Source organism: Rhagoletis pomonella, unplaced genomic scaffold (assembly GCF_013731165.1).
Source record: "Rhagoletis pomonella isolate Grant_MI unplaced genomic scaffold, Rhpom_1.0 Rhpom_scaffold_00001, whole genome shotgun sequence".
NCBI classification, from domain to species: Eukaryota; Metazoa; Arthropoda; class Insecta; order Diptera; family Tephritidae; genus Rhagoletis; species Rhagoletis pomonella.
In genome coordinates this window covers 64,861,779-64,882,656 of record NW_023458555.1, presented here as the reverse complement: position 1 = coordinate 64,882,656, position 20,878 = coordinate 64,861,779, and the positions used below count along the sequence as shown (strand labels likewise).

The 20,878-nt window shown below is 34.4% G+C and overlaps 1 protein-coding gene across 2 annotated transcripts in view; it reads left to right on the top strand.

Annotated features, from left to right (window-relative positions):
- The window catches only part of LOC118747164 (mpv17-like protein 2), a 128,020-nt gene extending 124,415 nt beyond the window's left edge, over nucleotides 1-3,605 (top strand). For both annotated transcript variants that reach the window (XM_036481156.1, XM_036481163.1), the window contains exon 4: nucleotides 3,095-3,605. In XM_036481156.1, the coding sequence (XP_036337049.1) occupies nucleotides 3,095-3,316 (222 nt within the window). In that variant the 3' untranslated portion in view covers nucleotides 3,317-3,605. The remainder of the gene's footprint in view (nucleotides 1-3,094) is intronic.
- The last annotated feature ends 17,273 nt before the right edge of the window (nucleotides 3,606-20,878 follow it).

The window sequence follows — 20,878 nt, the reverse complement described above, 5'->3', positions numbered from 1 at the left end:
ATTCCAGTGTTTGTACAGTGGTCGAAAAAATTACAGCCGCACCACATATTGACAAGTTTTAACTTATTATTTTTTTAATGTTATTAAATTTCAGTAATTTTTTATAAAAATATAGTTCATTCCTTAACAAAATCCGTCTAAATCCAAGTTTCAAACTTTGTGTAATATTAAAAAACTATATATATTCAACAAAAAATTCGAGCTCTTTAATTAGATTTCTTTGAAAGATTTTGAGTATGCAGTTTTACAGCCCATTGGATTTAAGTAGAATATAATGCAAGTTTCAAATGGCTTAAAATTACTTACTTAATTACTTATTAAATTTTTTATTTTACTGAATTTGTTACGGTTTTCTTCCATATAAAAATAAATTGTGTTTATTTGTGAGACGAAAAATTCTAAGAAACCTACTTTAATTTTTATCCATTTGAAACTAGAATGCAATGAGCTACAAAACTGTATACTCAAAATCTTTCCAAGAAATCTAATTTAAAAGCTCAACATTTTTGCGAAAGTTTGTTAAATTTATCTAATATTGCACAAAGTTTGAGACTTGGATTTACACTAAATAATAAAAAAAAAGTATGTGCTCCTGGGCCACACTGTCGAAGTGAAACTTACGTTACTTATCTATCTATACATACACACATCTGCTTTTGCTTAAGGTTATATTTTTCGCTTTTTTTCTATTAATGTAGATCCCTACCTCTACCAGTGTTCGTTTTAATAACATTCATGTTATTCTGTTTTCCATTATCTTCATTTTTATCTTTATACTCTATCGATAACAAAATCGATTATAACGTCCATCAAAATACCGATAACAAAATCGATGATAAAATTTCAATAGCAACATCGATAATACCATTGGTAGCTAAATCGATTAGAAAATCGATAAAAATATCGATAACAAAATCGATAACAAAATCGATGACAAAATCGATTTATATCGATAACAAAATCGATAAATATCGACAAATATCGATAACAAATTCGATGAATATCGATAACAAAATCGATAAATATCGATAACAAAATCGATATATATCGATAACAAAATCTATAAATATCGATAATAAAATCGATAAATATCGATAAGAATCGACAACAAAATCTATAATTATCGGAAACAAAATCGATGAATATCGATAACAAAATCAGTGTACGAAAATAAACTATATTGTACGTTACTATTTCGTTTCGATTATTACTTCAACAGTTCGGTACAATACGAAAACAAAACGGCTGAGTTCACCTTGCGATAGTACACTACAGTAGTTTAGTAGTTACAGACGAAACAACAAACGAAATATATCGTGCAGAGAAAAATATATGTATGTATGTAGTATATGTTTTTTGATCGAATTGGATATGAAAATTGACAGAAAAAAATATTTTTCACGTAATTGAAACGTTTGCATGCATATAAAACGTACCCTATGGAACAATTGTCACAAACGAAAAGCAAACGTTTCTCGTTGGGGAAAATGACAGTGAATCTTACAATTTGTTTCCGACTATGTACAAAACTGTACAAAACCACAAATGATTTGATGATCGATGAGCAAATGGGAATTGTTGTGTACAGTTTATTTTCGTACCCTGAACAAAATCAGTTAATATCGATAAATATCGATAACAAAATCGATAAATATCGATAACAAATTCGATAAATATCGGTAACAAAATCAATAATTATCTATAACCAAATCTATAAATATCGATAACAAAATCGATAAATATCGATAATAAAATCGATAAATATTGATAACAAAATCGGATAAATATCGATAATAAAATTGATAAATATCGCTAACAAAGCCGATAAATATCGATAAAAAAATCGATAATTATCGATAACAAACTCGATGAATATCGGTAAAATAAATCGGTTAATATCGATAACAAAATCGATAAATATCGGTAACAAAATCGATAAATATCAATAACAAAACCGATAAAAATATCGATTATTTTATAGATAGGTCCCGAAAATCTCTAAAATCCCAAAATAGTACCCAGATTGAGTCTCTGTGTCACTGTCTATATCGTTTTCTCTATAATTACCTTTATTTTAAATTTTCTTCCTCTATCCTCATCTTTACTTTTATCGGTATCCTCAGCCTCATGTTTTTCTTTATATTTATCCTTGTTTTTACTTTTATGTTTATCATTTTCTTCATCTTTATATTTTCCTTCACCTTCGCCTTTATATAAGTAAAGTGTTGAAATTTACCGTGGACTTTAATTTTGCCTTTATCTTTACGCATCTTTGTTTTTGTTTTTATTTTTACCTTTGTCTTTATCCTTTTCTTCATTATATACGTAGTCACCTTTACTTTCATTCTTGCATTGGTCTTTTTCTAAGTGTTATTCTTCAACCTTTTGTTAGCAAATTTTTGTTAAATTAATACCATATGCATACACACAATAAGCACTTGTTTCAGCCCCAAACATTTCCGTTGCACCATTTCCGTGGCATCATTACCGTTGCATGATTTCCGTTGCATACACACAAGAAGTACTTGTTCAGCCCCAACCATTTCCGTTGCACCATTTCCGTTGCAACATTTCCGTGTGCAATTTCCGCTGAATTTGCCAATTTACTCCCAACCAACCAACCGCCGCTAAAGAAGTTTCACTTCAAAAAAACAAACATATTGTTAAAACTTGTGCTACAGCTATAATTTTTTTGACCACTGTATGTCATGAATATTTTGTACATTAATCCTCAGGCGCCAAACGCCGAACGCCGCCGCCGCGCCGATGTTTTCATGACTCGCCGGCGGCGTGTGAAAAATTACAAAAAACGGCGGCGGCGTGGCTCGGCAGCGTATACCTCTAGTACATATACACGAAAATAGATAATTGCGACTCGGTCATGCTGTTTATAGAACTTTTCTTTGCGTGTGCAAATCAAAAAGACTGCCGACCGCCGTACTTATTCATACCGAATTTTAACAGCCACAAATTTATAATTTCACGGAACCACCAGGGTTCTACGGAACCCTTGGGCTCCGCGGAACATACTTTAGGAAGCTCTGCTCTAATGTACACATATACTTACATATTTTCTCGTTTTTTATTGTTTCAGGTTAGTGATAAATTCCTCGACGCATACCGTGTTGGGATAATTTATTGGCCTTGTGTGCAGACCATCAATTTCACGTTTGTGCCGCCTCGAAACCAAGTCGTCTTCACTTCGTTTTTTAGCATGTGCTGGACAACTTTTTTGACTTATGTAAAGTATTTGCAAGCACAGCCAGTCGAATTTGAACACCCAGTTGTCGATTTACATTTTCATTTCACCCATTAGTCCAATGGATGCTGCTGAGCGACAGAAAATAATATTGCATACATATCTGTGGACATTTGACAAAACAACTTTACTTGAGTGGGGTCATTTCCCCTTACAAGCAGTAATGCATTGAGTTCTCGAATGGTATTTTTATTTTGAATCATTAAATTTAAATAAAAATTGGAAATTGTAGTTCCTTATAATTTCTCTGAATTCCAACCTACACAGACCACACAAAACTCCACAGATATGTATATACATATACATCAAGTATAGTTTTTAATTAGGAATACAATAAAGTTGAATTACAGATTATTTCTTAATAAACAAATAAGAGTATTTTCATCAGAAAATAAAAACCAATAATATATTACATGGAAGGATCCAGGTAGGAGAAAAAATTTGCTTGAGTTTTATAGAAATACTAGTATATTTATTGCAGGCATCAGAAAACTTCATTTGATCTAATATGGAAACAAATAATTAAAAAATACAATTCAATTATGCACGAGTATTGTTTATGTGGTTAATTATGCTATAACTGAGACCAAGGCCTAATTTGGGGGGGCCCCTTTTCGCCAAGTTTTAACATATTATATTTGTTGTTATTGAACTTTTGCTATATTTTTAAATAAAAATATAGTTCGTTCTTTAACAAAACCCGTGGAAATTCATGTTTCCAAATTTGAGCAGTCCACTTGCAAAGGCGCTATGTACATTTTTTTAGATTTTTAGTTTTTGGTGAATAACGTACCAGTATTTAAAGTAATTTCATGTCCACTAACAATGCAGTGCAAAATCTTTCTATTTTCTGAAAAAATAGCATCAAATGTTGACTACTATTGCAAAAGTCGCTATAATACTTATTTATACAATTTCAAAAGTCTCCATCTTTTGATGAACTTAGAAAACTGCAAGAAAACGTGGTAGTTTCGGTGCCTAGTGGAAGGTGTCGTAAAAAAGAAGCAGACCAATCTTCATGGAAGAGGGGACGCGAAAAGCAAAAATAAAGATAGCTATGTAAAAGTTACTGTTCCAAAACTCGCTATATTCAATTTTTATATATAAAATTTGCAAAAACTACCACACTACGGTTTTTTTTTTTTTTTTAATGTTATTAGGCTCTTGCTTTTTTTTTTATTCATGGCTCACTATTATAAAATCACATAACGCTGTTTGCAAGTGGACTACTCATTTGTGCAATATTAAAAAAAATTCAACAAACTTTCGTACAAATTTCGAACTTTTAAAAATTCTAAAAAATCAATCGACATTTTTAGCCATTTGAAGCGTGTACTTTATTCTACTAGAATTTAATGGGCCACAAAACTGCATACTCAGAATTTAAATAAAAAACTCGAAATTTTAACGAAAGTTTGTATAATTTTTTTTAATTGCATAAATTTTTAAGGCAGTGCCACTCTATATGTACATTTGTACAGATTTGTAAATTTTTATATTGGGCTATTGGTAAAAAAAAGTGGGACATTTTTTTCTGCATTCAAAAGATTGGTACAATACAGCGATGTTCTATTAAAAAATTTCAATAAATTAATTTTGGTGATTGGGATATTGAAAAATATTTTGGGTGTTCAAACAATTGGGATACGATTTACACCAAATTTTAGCAAATACCCAACTGTGTGACACTGCCTTTAAACTTGTATTTATACGAACTATAAGAAACTAACCGAAATTAATTAACAACAAACATAATACTTTAAAACTTGTCAAAATTTGGTGCGGATATAATTTTTTCGACTACTGTACATAAGTTGGCTATGATTACTCGGCCGTACTATTATAGTAGCACTTTGTCACTCATATTTGACTTACAAACAAACTACGGGCAGGGATTTCAAGATTTCAACCCTGTTTATATGAAAAATTTTATTTTTATCAGTATTTTTCTTTTAATCAAAATATGCTGAAATAAAAGTGAAACTAAAAAAAACTTTGCCAGAAAAAATGTTCTTTGAGCTTTTATTTACCTTTCAGCAAAAGCTGGATCAAGTTTTCGTTATAATTTGATAAAAAAAAAACTAAAGTAAAGTCGCCCTTGCTCATATGATTATCATGTCCTAAGAAATAGTTTTTCGCATTTTCTGACAAACGTATTATTTAGAGTTGTGACTCTTTTGAAGACGGTGTGCGATATGTACATATGCCCTTGAACAACAATCCACAAATATAGTTTTTCACCAGTATTTCAACAGGTATACAGCATAACTGCTCCTAGTAGCAACCAATTTTTGGGGTGTTAGAAAGTCCTTAGTTGTTTTTTGTTTCCGCGACACGAACGATTATACTTACTATCTATCCTCTTTATTTGTTTTTCTCTGTAAAGACAAAATACATGCATAAATACATCCATACGTACATATATATGTAAATATGCATGTTATGTATGTACATATTTACGTATACAACTTTAAAAAATATTGTACTAAATAATCTATGCTTATGTTTATAAATGCATTTTTTTTGCGTTCTCTGGTTGCACCACGCTCGCTGCGAGTCCGCGCGACATGTGGCATGAAAGCAAAAGCACCAGTGGCAGGAGCGAAAAAAATTAATAGCTAGCGACTCCGTGCAAGTTTCCGTGTTTTTTTCTTTTAAATAATGTAGTACACCGTGCGACAAAGTCCAAAAATTTTTAAAACATACGAAAAAGTCAATATATTCATAAAACTAGGAGCCAAAAATAGCATAACTGCGTTTTTAAAGTTTCTCTCTGACGTCAGAATTTTTTTTAAAGGACTTTGAAATTTCTAGGACCTGATTGAATAAGAAAAATTTGTTAAAGATTTTGTACATTGTAGAGTAACAATATGGGTATCAATTAAAAGGAAAAATTATATAGAATTGAAAAAATATATTTTTTTTATAATTTTTTAATTTTTTCTTTTTAATTTAATGTTTGGAGAACCAGGACGAATAAGTGTTGAAAATGTCCTTTTAAAATTTTATCCTTGAATATCATTGGAAATTTCCAATATTTATTTTTGAAAAAAATATATGTCAAGGACTAATATGTAAACTACTACATCCTCGAATTTCGTCCTAACTTTATTAGTTTCATTTAAAAAAAATTTACGCTTCTCTTTATAAGACACTAGGTTATTCCCGCGGGTTTCCCCCCACGTCTTTATACAAATATGAAAAATACTTCGTGTAACGTTGTTAAATTTCATTTCTTCTATAATTATAATATAGTCGTGATAGCATAATATGGTAGAATAGTTGTATAACTGGGGTGCTATGGAATGAAAAGCAATAATAAGTTTTTGGCACATCAGGTGTTTTTATTTATATTAAAATATCTCCAATAAATTATATATTAGTAGAAATACCAACATTGTAACAACTAAATTTTAACTATCTAATTTCTTACGAAGAATAACTAGCATGTTTTAGTACTTCAAAGCATCTGTTAACATACACTGAGAAAAAGGATTAGTTTCGACAACTAAAGATATTTAGTTCCCGAATTTTGACAATATTTGGGAACTGTTACCAAGGATTGGGAACTATTACCATCGATTGGTAATTATAACTAAATATATTAAAGCTTCTAATATTCATCTAGGTTGTAACAAATCGTTAATTTAGTTGAAGGGTTTGGTTAATACTAATAAATATTTCTTTGAAGCATATTTCTACAAATTCCATTCAACTTAACGTATGGTTCATAAAAGGATGTTATTAAGCTCTGCTAATGCAGATAAGCTTTCTTTCAACACGTGGTTTAGTCATAGTTACCAAATCTTAGTTGATGCAACCAGGATTTGGTTTGAGAGTGGAACATATTCATGCTTGTGAGCCACCCCTAAATAATGCTGAGCGCTCTCTGAGCACATACGAAGAGCGCCAGCTGAGCAATGCACACAGTCCCACTTATTGAATCGTTTGAATGTGCTAGTATGCCGACCATTGCATTGTGCGTGGAAATCATTGCTCCGCTACCGCTGTTCGTATATGGGTGAAACACGCATGTGGTCCCAGAGCGCTCAGTAAGCTATGGCATGTCGATCGCTGCGCCATGTGTGCTATGACATGCCCATACTTGTTTGTCTCAGTTTCAGTTTTGCTATCATCGCGAGTTGTTTCGGTGCGCGCATAGTTTAAAGTTTAATTCAAAATATAAAGTTTGATGCCAACCGGGGTTTTTCAGTGGATATATAATTCACGTGAATTATAATTTGAAAGTGTCTATTTAGCTAAGGAAAAAGCAAGGCAGTATACTTCCAGTAGATATTGACCTGGGTTTTCGCACGACTGTTCCTGTTTCATCGTTTTGTTTTTTTTGGAAATTCATACCAACATATACATATGTATTATTTACTTTAGTAACTAACTTATGTAAATATGTACGTATTTTTATGGTTAATATATGCAAATAAAAGAAGAAAGTAAACACAACAAACATCGAGTAAATTTTTTATTTGTGTCAAACTGAAACTTTTTTCCTAATAATAAACGGTTAGCTGATTCAAGTCTACAGCAAGTTCACAAAATCAATTGAAAACTTGTATCAACCAAAGCATTGTTTATATTTGCTCAACAATGATTTTATTCAACTAACAATATTGTCCAATCAAGGTAGTCGTTTTGTAATTATTAACAAATATACATTTGTCCCAACTAGAAGTCTTAAGTAAATTGCCGACTTTCGTGAACTATATATTTATTTCGCCATATCCAACTATGCCACTTGATCACTATAACCAAATCTTGGTTATTATAAATAAACCTTTTTCTGGGTGTAGAAGCATTTTCCAATGCAATTAGCGTACATTTTATTATCGATAAAGAGTTAGGTTTTATTTTAAGGCGTTCTGGTTTATTGTCATTGCAACAGCTAAGCGATTTGGAAACTGTAGTTTTTTAAATTGGAAAGGCATATCAGAAGGAATTTAAGGGGTCACGTGACTTGTGGTTCCGAAGTTATGGCTGATGAAAACGTCCACGCCCATGTTAGGTGCTACTTCGCCTTTTACATACTCATTTATATATACCTTACTATAAGCACCTATCACAGATATGTTTGCATACCAAATTTCAAGTTCATGTGACTTATGCGTCCGAAGTTATGGCTGATTAAAACTTCCATGATTATGAGATGAGTCACGCCCCCTTCTACAAACTCATTTATTTATATCTTACTATAAGAACCTACAATAGATATGTCTACATAATAAATTTCAAGTACATGTGACTTATGGTTCCGAAGTTATGGCTGATTAAAACTTCAAAGCCTACTGGATGTGGCACGCCCCCTTTTATAAACACATTTATGTAAAACCTTACCATAAGCACCCACCATAGATATGACTTCATATCAAATTTAAAATTCATGCGAAGTATGGTTCCGAAGTTATAGCTGAAACAAAATTCCACGCCTATGGGATATGCCACGCCCCTTTTTAGAAACTAATTTATATATACCTTACCATAAGCAACTACCATAGATACATATGACTTCATAGCAAATTTCAAATTCATGTGACTTAAGGTTCCGAAGTTATAGCTGAAACAAAATTCCTCGCACAAGGGATGTTCCACGCCCCCGTTTATAAACTCATTTATATACACCTTACTAATAATATACACCTTATAAGCGTCTCCCAAAGACATGTCTTCGTACCAAATTTCAAGTTCTTTTGACTTGTGGTTCCGAAGTTATAGCTGATTAAACATTTGCAGGCCTATTGGAGGTGTCACGCCCCCTTGCGAAATTTACGACATATTTGCAAATAAAGCCATACCTATAACCCCGGGGTAAAAACAAATAAGTCTGCAAAGTTTCGTGCGATTCCATGTCGTGGTTCAAAAGTTATAAGGTAATAAACAAACAGACATTCACATTTATATATATAGCAGATTGATAGTTACAATATACATAAATGAAGATACTGGAATCATTACACTGCACAGCACTCTGCTGGGTGTTGGTTCTAACCAACTTTTTTTTAAGAGATTGAGTCATAGGTAAAAAAGCGATTTTTCCGTTTTTCAAAGTTAGCCTCCGAAATCGAGATATGGGCCTTCGAAGTTCGAAATAGGACCTTTGGTAAAAAATTTTTTTTGGTATTATATGTATATAACTAAAAAACTAAAAAAAAAACGTAGTTCACCTTTTGCTCTTATTTAAGTGGTATATATATTTTTTTGTGCAAGCTTATATTACAGGTGCTATAAGGGGTCAAAGATCGAGTCTTCGAAAAATTAAAAACCTTGTATTTCAAACAATTTTGAACTGATTTTTTAAAAATTAATATCGTTGTAAACGTGATTATACCCCCTTTGTCCTGATATGCACATTTGTATACTACATATGTAAAAATTTGAGCAAAAACATTTAAAAATAAAAAAAAATAATTAATATCGTTGTAAAGGCTTCCAGAAAACTTACACTTTCTTAAGCCCAAAAATTTCGTTTTATATACACAAAGAAAAAATATAATTAAAAATATTTTTTCCCGGCCCCCTAGATGACAATTAAAGTATTTAAACCGCAGGTATATCATACCTCCATAATAATGATTCCAGTACCTTCATTTATGTATATGGTAACTATCAATATCTTATAAAGAGTGTACATTTTTTTATCTAAAACTAATTAAGTTAGAAGGACGAAATTCGAGGATGTGGTAGTTAACATATTAGTCCTTGATATATATTTTTTTCAAAAATAAGTATTGGAAATTTCCAAGGATATTCTAGGATAAATTTTTAAAAGGACATTTTCAATACTTATTCGTCCTGGTGCACCCAAAAACAAAATTTTTGTCTATTCTTTTTTTTTGATACCCATATTGTTATTCTACAATGCACCTCATCTTTTGAATAATTTTTTTATTCAGTCATATTCTATAAATTTCAAAATCCTTTAAAAAAAATCCTGATGTCACATAGTGGGGTAATTGTTGTCGACATTGTGTATTAATTCAAAAAGGGATTTCAAAATACAAAGAAGGGTTTAGTACCAAATGAAAGTAGATAAAATTCTACATCACTATGTAATCAAATATTTGCCCAAAAATTTACCGTTTTTTTGCAATATACTCTTAAATTAGTCAAGTTTTCTTTCAAGTGTGCACAAAGTAAAAAACGTGATTTTATATTTCAAATTTCCAAGCGGTATCTGAGTTTTCTTTAAAGATATATCAAAAACGGCAATTGGCCCTTCTTGTTCAGCTATTTAGGCCATACAAGCTGATTTTAGTTTTCTTTTACTATGGTTCTAAGTATTTTATTTTGTTTTTTATCGTAAGCGTAAAAATAAGGGGTTTTTGGCTATATGCGTAGACATATAGTTGAAAAGTAGGTGCGATCAAGCAAAAGTGTAATCATTTACATATACCTTGGACGTTATAGTGTCATTTTGTAAAAAAAAAGTTGCGGCATGTCTGCGCACATTTTCAGTATATCGATTTATATAATATAACCTCGTTGGTGAAATATACATGAAATTCTCGATGAAGAACAAAACCAAACAAAGCAAGTGAAAAATAAGTACAAAACATACAAGAAAGTAATAAAGTTATTGTCCACGTTCGTTGTTTGCTCAATTACTGTTTTTTTTATACCCTACATACGGCATAACTATTAGGTACATACGTACATATATTATAAAAAGTAGGCTAAATACTGTTTTGTTTCAAAGGTGAAACTTTTAGTACTTGCATATATCAAAGAAAGTATGTACACATTTATGTACATATCTGCTCAGACTTATAAAATAAAATTTGGGTTTATTAAATTTTATAATAATAGCTTACAATGACGTAATTTACTTGTCCAATGATTTATAGGGTATATGTGAAACCGTAAAAAATGGTACATATTGCATATTTTTAGTGTTAATTATAATATTTGTTATTGTTTGTTAGTGTTGCTATTTCCATGCATGAATGTCATGTGCAGTGAATAGAAATAATGATAGCTCAAATATCATTTAGGTTACTAGTCAAAGCCTTTATGAAATAATGAAAAACTCTGGATGCGATCAATTCAATGATAAATTTATCGTTTTAACGGGACAAATGAAAGATCGCATCATGCCATCTGATGAAAATTTAAAAGAATTTAATGAAATATTAGATATTTCATTTCTGAGGTCAAAATTCGTTCGAATAGGTCCTGTAGACACGAAGAACGTTTTTTAAAGCAAACAAAAGTTGGCTTGAGTCCTCTATAGGTTTTCCGTGTTCAAAACAAAATAAACGTCAATTGTCAGAAAAAACCCTACAGGCGCGAAACAAAGATTTTAAGAGCTACAGAGAACATTTTTCTCGCAAGTGCAACAGAAAAAAGACGAATGAAGATATATTCAATAGACTTTTGATTAGTTCCGACCCTGTTGTATCAAGTATTAGAAAACTACCCGAAAAAAATTTGCAGGATTTGCCGAAAGAAGCACAACATTTGTTAATTATGCAGCCTTATAGCGATGATGAAGATGTTGATAGTGATGGCAATGACGCAATGGAATATCATGATTATTGTTATTAAGGGTTATACATATATTCTAAGTTACTTTCTAGGCTTAACAAAAACATGTAGATAATTGTTGAGGAGAAAATTTGTACAATTCATATTCATCATCATATAAAAAATTACCTAAAAAAGTGATGATGTGGGTGATGTTGATGATGAAAGTAGTAATGAAGATAATGATGAGGATAATTATTATAATGATAGAAGTGGTGTTTAACTTGTAATTAATGTTGATTAGGATTTTAACAAATTATCATTATCTAATAACAAAAATTATTTGTGGGAGTAACAACTAACTTTTCTCGCTCTTCGGTAACGCCATAAAAGCCTACATAAAAAAAATCCCACTAAACTATTTTCGAATTTGTCTTTTCTTCACTTCATTTGATGCAAGTTATGCGGGGGTGGCGGAGGGTAAAATAACACTAACGACAATAACGCAAAATTTGCTATATTTCACTTTTAAGTGGGAAATAATACCAAAATCTGAGTTTTGCTTTATATCCAACAAAGGTTGGAAATAAAACAAATTTTGCCTTATTTCCTATTTCTTATTCATACCATTTGTACAAAAAAAAACAGTTTACTGACCAGAAGGAAAACGGACTTTGTTTATTCCAAGAATACAATTAAACAAAAAATGTGATATAATTCATATGAAGAAAGTAATATTCACAAAATATTTTTACTTATGAAAAGTCTAACAAAATATAGGAAAAAAAGACGACTCTTTAATAACTGCTCAGCAAATTGCACATAGCGCTTTTGCATGAATTTCATCTGCATGCTTTTTTAAATGTGTTGAAAACATTGCTGGAAAACCTTAAAATCTTTGCATGGTACCATGGCGCAATAAACAGGTGAAGTTATAAAACAGCTTTCTCGCTTTATTTTCTGTCATTCGGCTGCCTTATAGTCAAATTTTAAAGGCAAGTTTTCAAATAAGACAGTGTCAAAATCTTTCTTCTCGCTCTAATTACTTCACCTGGTATAATTCCGCCAAGGCAAAGAACAAACAAAAGTTGCCGTTCCTGTTCGCAGCATTATCTTCAGTTAAAATTTCTGCATTATCATAACTGCAAAATATCCGAAATGTTGATTTCGTTTACGAAGAAGAAGCGAACATGTGGTACGAAATAGTGATGTAAAAATATGTAAAAATTTACCTACACTCAGACTTCTAAATTTGAACGTATACTCGGTACAATCTGGTGGAATGAATGGCGCAATAAACAGGTGAAGTAATAAAACAGCTTTCTCGCTTTTTTGTCTGAAATTCGGCTACCTTATAGTCACATTTTATAGGCATGTTTTCAAATAAGGCAGTGTCAAAAAATATCTCTTCTCACTCTAATATTACTTCACCGGGTATAATTCCACCATGGGTGGGGTGCATGCAATAATACCATACGCTATAATTCCCATTACTTGGACAGTGTCATTTTATTATTTTTATTTTTTCTAAACGGTCATAATGCCAGCAGTGCTTAATTGCGAAAGGAGGGGAAGGGGACGGGGGACGCGAGCGCGACGTCGAACGCGGCGCGGCGCGGGTGGCGCAGGGCGGCGCGCGGACGCGGACCGCTGCGACGCTGGGTAGTTTCAAAATTGTTTAATTACAAATCCGTCCATTTAATTTGTTGATGTACTACTTTTTGTCAAATGTAACTGGGTGACAGCCTACATATTTTGCTTTATTACTCAAATTGTTCAGTTTAAAAGTTGGTCTTATTGTTCAACGAGAAATGAAATACAGCAAAGTTGTGCTATTTCACATTCAATTGGGAAACGGCGTTATTGCCGTTTGTGTTATTTCACCCCCCCCCCCCCATCAAATGCATCAAAATATTTTAAATTAAATGTACGCCTGCTACAAAAAAAGAAGGTAGTTTCACTTTGAAATTTTTTGACCTAAACTGTGCTTATGACGTTTATACTTTTCGTAAATTGCTCGAGTATCACTGCCACCTCAACAAATTATTGTTATTTTATTATTTTTTAAATTAATTTTTTATGCATTAAAAAATAATAGAATGAATTTTGCCTGTTTCCCATTGCTTATTTATACTATTTGTAAATAAAAACACTTTACTGACAGAAGGAAAAAGAACTTTGTTTATTCCAAAAATACAATTAAACCAAGGCACATTGAACAGGTAATATCAGTATAGCAGCTGATTTGATTTTTTTTCAAATTATTTGTTCTCGAAAATGTCAAATATTTTACATTTCTTCTCACAAAAATTCTAAATTGTTAAAATCTACTTACATGTGAAACATTTTCCTGCGATTAAATAGCAGCTTTTGGAAAGCTCGCCCAACTCAGCAGCACAACCGCTGATTACTGGGCCTGGCACAGGATGGATCAATGCTTCGAGAAGCGATCCAATTTACTAAGAAAGAAAGTTGCAACAATTTTCATTTTTTCAATTTAAATTTTTTACCTTTTTCGTATTTCGCATGGCACGCTTTGATGTAGAAGAAAAAAATCAGAACAGTTTTTGGCACCTTCGATACCAGAAGCAACAACAAAATACAGGCAAATGTTGTTTTTTCTCAAATGCTCTAAACCTGTTTGATAGGCCTTGAATTAAACAAAAAATGTAATATAATTCATATGAAGAAAGTAATATTCACAAAATATTTTTACTTAAGAAAAGTCTAACAAAATATAGGAAAAGCATCGTCTTTAAAAACTGCTCCGCATATTGGACATAGCGCTTTTGTATGAATTTTTTCTGCATGCTTTTTAATATGGTAAAAACATTGCTGGAAAACCTTAAAATGTTTGCATGGAACCCTGTCGCAATAAACAGATGAAGTAATAAAACGGCTTTCTCGCTTTATTTTCTGACATTCGGCTGCCTTATAGTCACATTTTATAGGCAAATTTTCAAATAAAACAGTGGCACCTGGTAAATTCCACTATGGGTGGGATGCATGCAATAACACCATACACAATAATTGCCATTACTTGGACATTAAAAAGCAGTTTCAGAAGTGAACTCGTGTTATTTTATCATTTTTCCTTGAATTTATTTTATACTTTTTAGTCTTGTCTGTATAAAATTTTGCAATAAATACTAAAATAATTCAACTTGCAGTGAAAAGAGAACAGAAGACTATGCAAGCAAAATGTTGTTTGCTCACATTTAGTATATGCCTACATATGTACATACATACATATAGCAGCAATTAATTTCATTTAAAGAAATGGCGTGCGTCCATTTCCGCTGTAGCGTATTTGGTGCATATTTTTAACTTCTTTAGTGTTTATAATGTCTAACGAATGACTTTATACACTATTATTTAATACAGCAAAAAGGAAAACAAATATCTAATTTGATTTCACAAAAACTTGTAGGTTGCTACTTCAACGAATCGAACGCCAGGAAAAACAACATGGCAAAAACGTCAAAACCGCGAGGTTGACAGCTGATGTTTTGTTTACTTAACACCTAGGTGGCGTGCAGTGCTGCCACAGGACTTCCCCTTCAGTGACGAAGTCACGATTGAGTGAGGAATCGTACACGATGTGTCCTTTCGTATGTTCGTGGAGTCTTTTCCGGTTCAGGATTCGTATCTTCTCTAATGACGAAAGCTGGTATATAACAGATTGAGTAAGCATAAACAAAAAACATTTAATTAAAAGTAATAGTAACCAGTATTGCCAATTCTAGTAAAAAAAAAATTGGCATAATTGCCAAATTTAACACAGGGTTATATTTGGATTTTTGAAACCTTTATAACTTTTTAGTTATGAACAAAAGTAGTTACTGTTAAAGAAAAAGTTTCACAGAATTTAAAGGCCTTTTCGACAGACTAAAAAAAATTGGAATTTAGGTATGATGTGAAACGAGATACCGACAGTCACTACTAGAACTTGAACTCGGAGTAAAAAATGATTAAGGTAAGAATTGTGGCGGCTTCCAAGCCATGAACAACGGTGTACGGCTCATTAAAATCGGACTTAAAATGGCGACGTAGTGTCAAAAAAAGTAAATAGCCCATCAGGGGGGCGTGGTAAAAAAAAAATAAAATTTTTTTGGGATCGCCTTCAAAATATCTTTAATCCTAGGGGTGGACTGGAAAACTTTTTTTTTTGTATGGGGACCGATCCGCACTAATGACCACAATATCTAGATGGACATGATCGAATCAATTATCTGGCATGTCGATTCTCTCTGGAACGAAAGAGTTGTGCCGATGTATTTTGGCCCGTTGGCAAGGCAAACAGGATCTCGCCCAAAGCGTGACGTCTTTACGCATCGAAGGCCAAATATACTTTTGTCGTAGTTGTTGTAGTGTAGCTCTACCACTGGGATGTGACAAAGTGTGTGCCGATGCAAATACTTGGTATCGAAGCTCTTCGGGTATATACGGACGCACATATCCAGTAGATACATCGCAGTAAATGCTTTTGTCCTCGAGATGTATTACTTGCAGCTTGAGTGATGTACTTCCCTGCAGAAGTGTAGGTAACTCGCTGTCCTTTGATTGAGCTTCAGCGAATGTTGCAGAGTTTACGCTGGAGGGCATCGATATGGCGTTAATACGTGACAGAGCGTCTGCCACGGTGTTGGTGTTTCCATCTATGTGCATAATCGCGGTGGAAAATTGCGAGATAAAATCTAAATGCCGCAACTGGCGCGGAGATGCTTTCTCTGGCTTCTGGGAAAAACGTGTATGAGTGGCTTATGGTCTGTTTTGATGACGAAAACACGAGCCTCCAACATGTGTTTGAAATAGCGTATGGAATCGTAGATAGCTAACAGCTCACGATCATATGTGCTGTAGTTCTTCTCAGCGTTGTTTAGTTTTCGTGAGTAAAACCCCAAGAGCTGCCATGTGTCGTTGTAAAACTGCTCTAATGCTGCGCCGATTGCTGCGTCGGACGCGTCACACACCATTGCTAACTTGGCTTCAGGGGCCGGGTGTGCAAGCATTTTAGCATTAGCTAAGCTGCGTTTGCAATCCTCAAATACCTTAAGTGTCTCGGAGGACCAGTTTACTTTGCGTCTGTCGTTTTTTCGCATGCCGCGCGTGTATTCATTCAGCTGAGATTGTAGTTCCGAAGCATGAGGAATGCATCTTCGGTAATAAAACCAAGGAACCGACTGAGTTCGTTAAAAGTTTTGATAGCTTCTATGCGTTCGGTGGGCGGCCGTAGAAATACCACCTCTAGTTTGCCGAAGTAACACTTGTTGGCGTTGATAGTCAAGCCATGTTGCTGCAGAACTGAAAACACTTCACGAAGATGTTCGGTGTTCGTTTGCCGAGTTCGACATGACGAGAATGTCGTCTATGTATATACAAACAAAGTCGATATCTTTGAATATGCTGTCCATGAACCGCTGGAAAGTCTGCGTTGCGTTCTTTAAACCAAACGGCATGCGATCGAATTCAAACCATCCGAATGGTGTACATACAGCAGCTTTTCGATGTCGGGCTTAGCCATCGGGACGAGGTAGTATGCACGGACCAAATCGATTGTAGAAAAGATTCGTTTACCATGCAGTTTTCCGAAAAATCGTGGATGTGGGAAATCGGGTAACGATCAGCAACGCCGCATGCGCGACATCCGCCAGTCTTTTTCTCCACCATATGTAGTGGACTAGCCCACGGGCTTTTTGAAGGACGACAAATACCTTGTTCGAGGAGAAAAATTATTTCACGTTTGGTACAAACAAGTTTGCCACCAGCTAGGCGTCGAGCGCGGTCGGCGATAGGAGCGCCTTTTGTCTGTATGTAATACATAACAGAATGACTACTCTCTACTTCGTTAGACTTACGTGTTGTTTTAGTTATGTCAACAAATTGTGTCAGTAGACCTCTAAAATCGTTGGCATCGTTTATCGTGGAAATGCCGAACTCGTTGGTGTCTGACAACTTGCCGCTTGTAGTGAGGCCAGTGGTTTTGTCGATGAGTTGCTGTTGATTCAAGTCAATCAATAAATTGCATCGTGCCAAAAAATCAGCACGGATTATAGCTGTGTGTGTGTCGGCTATGATAAACGGCCAACTAAATGCTCGTCGCAATCCCAGCTCCAGTTGTAACACATGGTTTCCGTAGGTCTGAATTGCTGTTTGATTAGCTGCATAGAGTTGAAGTGATTTTGATTTAACTGCCGTCTTGACGAAGTTACGTGGAATGACAGAAACCTTTGAGCCCGAATCCACGAGGAACTGAAAACGATTGAGGCGATCGTAAATATGTAGTCTTGTTTCCCGCAAAGAATTGCCGTTTTGGTTTGATTGGCTGCTGGGTGTAATGGAGCTGCTGCCCCCCAGCGTGACTTGCAGCAGCTGTTCTAGTTTGACGACTTTTGGTATGTACAATTCGGTCGACATTTACGTGCTTTGTCGCCAAATTTTGAATGAAAAAAACATACATGAGCAGCTTCAGCTTGGTCACTAGTACTTGGTGTATTACGGCTAGGAGAACGACCCTTGGATGATGATCGTTGAGATGGATTTCGTTTCAAAATTTTGACATCACTTTGAAGTTGTTTAACAGCAACGGCAAGTGATTTGAGAGTGCTAGCGATTTCTGTTAATGGGGTATTCTCGTTAGCTATGGCATTAACTGCGGGAGCTTGAGCATACGACTCAGCCCCGTGTGTAGCTATCATGTTGGTGGAGTTCGAATTAACCGCTTCCAACATTTTGTCAGCGATTTGCGCTAGCTGCTCGAGGTTATTCTCTTTCCACACAGTCAACAGAGGCCGAACCGAACTAGGCATTTGTCCCAAAAACAATGTTCGTATGACTTCGGCACTCCCCGGGTCAGGAGTCGTTTCATGTGCGATAAAATTTCAGACGGCTTCACTCCAGCAGTGTCTCCATCTTGCAGCAGGCGACGCAGCTTACTTTCCGCTGTTTCAGAATATTTTTCCAGGAGCCTGCCATTGAGAATATTGTAGCGATTATCTGCGGGCGGCTGTGTTATAACAGTTAACAAAATATCGTGCTCCAGATGAATCGTAACCCAGTCGAATTTATCGATATCTGATGTGATATCACTGAGTCGAAATCCTCGCTCCAGTTGAGCAAACCATAGCTGCGTATTTTGTTTGTTGAAGCTAGAAACATGCATACGTTGCCAACTTGCACGTGAACTAACTGGAATCATTTTGCAAAACTTCGATGCTATTTTGCACCGTCTACAGTTGGTATTTTACCTCGTCGCTCATTACGCTATCGTGAAACAAATCCCCTTCGCTAGAATCTGACTTTTTTGAATATCGTAAGTCGTAACGGTCGTTCGGCATGCCGTGGATGCGAAGCGATTCGAAGAAAATGCAAGCGTCGTTGATTCCACGAATGTTCGCCGAATTTCGTTGCAACAATTTATACGTAAGACTTTGCAACAGCAAATCTAGCAAGCAAATACACCAAATTACGTAAATTCCTTTGTTGCCGTGAACGAGGTCACCACTTTAGTGTTTATTATGTCTAACGAATGACTTTATTCACTATTATTTAATACAGCAAAAAGGAAAACTAATATCTAATTTGATTTCACAAAAACTTGTAGGTTGCTACTTCAACGAATCGAACGCCAGGAAAAACAACATGGCAAAAACGTCAAAACCGCGAGGTTTACAGCTGATGTTTTGTTTACTTGACACCTAGGTGGCGTGCAGTGCTGCCACACTTCCTCTGGCGAGGCGACATCTATCTCTAGAGTTTTTCTAATTGTATGTCTTTGATATGATACCTACGACGAGGTTGATATCTAGACTAGGTTTGCCACAAATACCTTTGCTATATTTATAGTATATGGTGTTCTGGACATACAACATTGCAAGTTGATAAAGGCGTTGTGAAATACCTTAAATTACCTTACCGCAACAAAATTTGGCATTATATGCAGTGTTCCATGAGATATTATTATAGATATTACACTCAGAAAAGGGTTTAGTAATAATTACCAAGATTTGGTTATAGTGACCAAGTGGCATAGTTGGATATGGCGAAATAAATATCTAGTTCACGAAAGTCAGCAATTTACTTGAGACTTCTAGTTGGGACGAATGTATATTTGTTAATAATTACAAAACGACTACCTTCAGTGGACAATATTGTTAGTTGAATAAAATCTTTGTTGTTTTCAACTAATTTTGTGAACTTGCTGTATACGCGAATCAGCTAACCGTTTATTATTAGAAAAAGTTTCAGTTTGACACAAATAAAAATTTACTCGATGGTTGTTGTGTTTAGTTTCTTCTTTTATTTGCATATATTAAGCATAAAAAATACATACATATTTACATAAATAGCTACTAGTGTAAATAATACATATGTATATGGTGGTAAGAATTTCCTAAAAAGAAACGATGAAACAGGAACAGTCGTGCGAAAACTCAGGTTAATATCTGCTGGAAGTGCTGGTTTAAGTATACTGCTTTGCTTTTTCCTTGGCTCAATAGATACTTTCAAATTATAATTCACATGAATTATATATCCACTGAGATACCGCGGTTGGCATCAAACTTTATATTTTTAAATAACTATACGCGCACCGAAACAACTCGCGGCGATAGCAAAACTGAAACTGAGACAAAGATGTCTGGGCATGTCATAGCACACACTTTTCTTTCTCTACCTAGCGGAGTGATCGCCATGCCATAGCTAACTGAGCGCTCTGTGACCACACGCGTGTTTCACCCATATACGAACAGCGGTAGCGGAGCAATGATTTCCACGCAAACAGTCTCAGTCATTGAATCGTTCAATGGTCGGCATACTAGCGCATTCAAACCAAGAATGATAGAATACAAGTTTGCGCCGGTCAGAGAGGATTTTTGAGAATAACTTTTGTGTGACGTCACACTGGTGCAATTGCCAGAGAGAAATGCCAAAACGTGAGCACGAGTGGAAGAAGAAGAAAGAATGTTGCAAGGAAAACGTAAACAAGTTGCACAAGTGTGACGTCATGCAAACAACGATTCTGCCAAATTCGTTAAGAGAGGAATAGCGGTGCGAGATCGGCGCAACCTTTGTATTCTCTCAATCGTGCACTCAAACGATTCTATAAGGTTGGTGTTATGCAGAAATTTTGTTTGGCAAACTGCG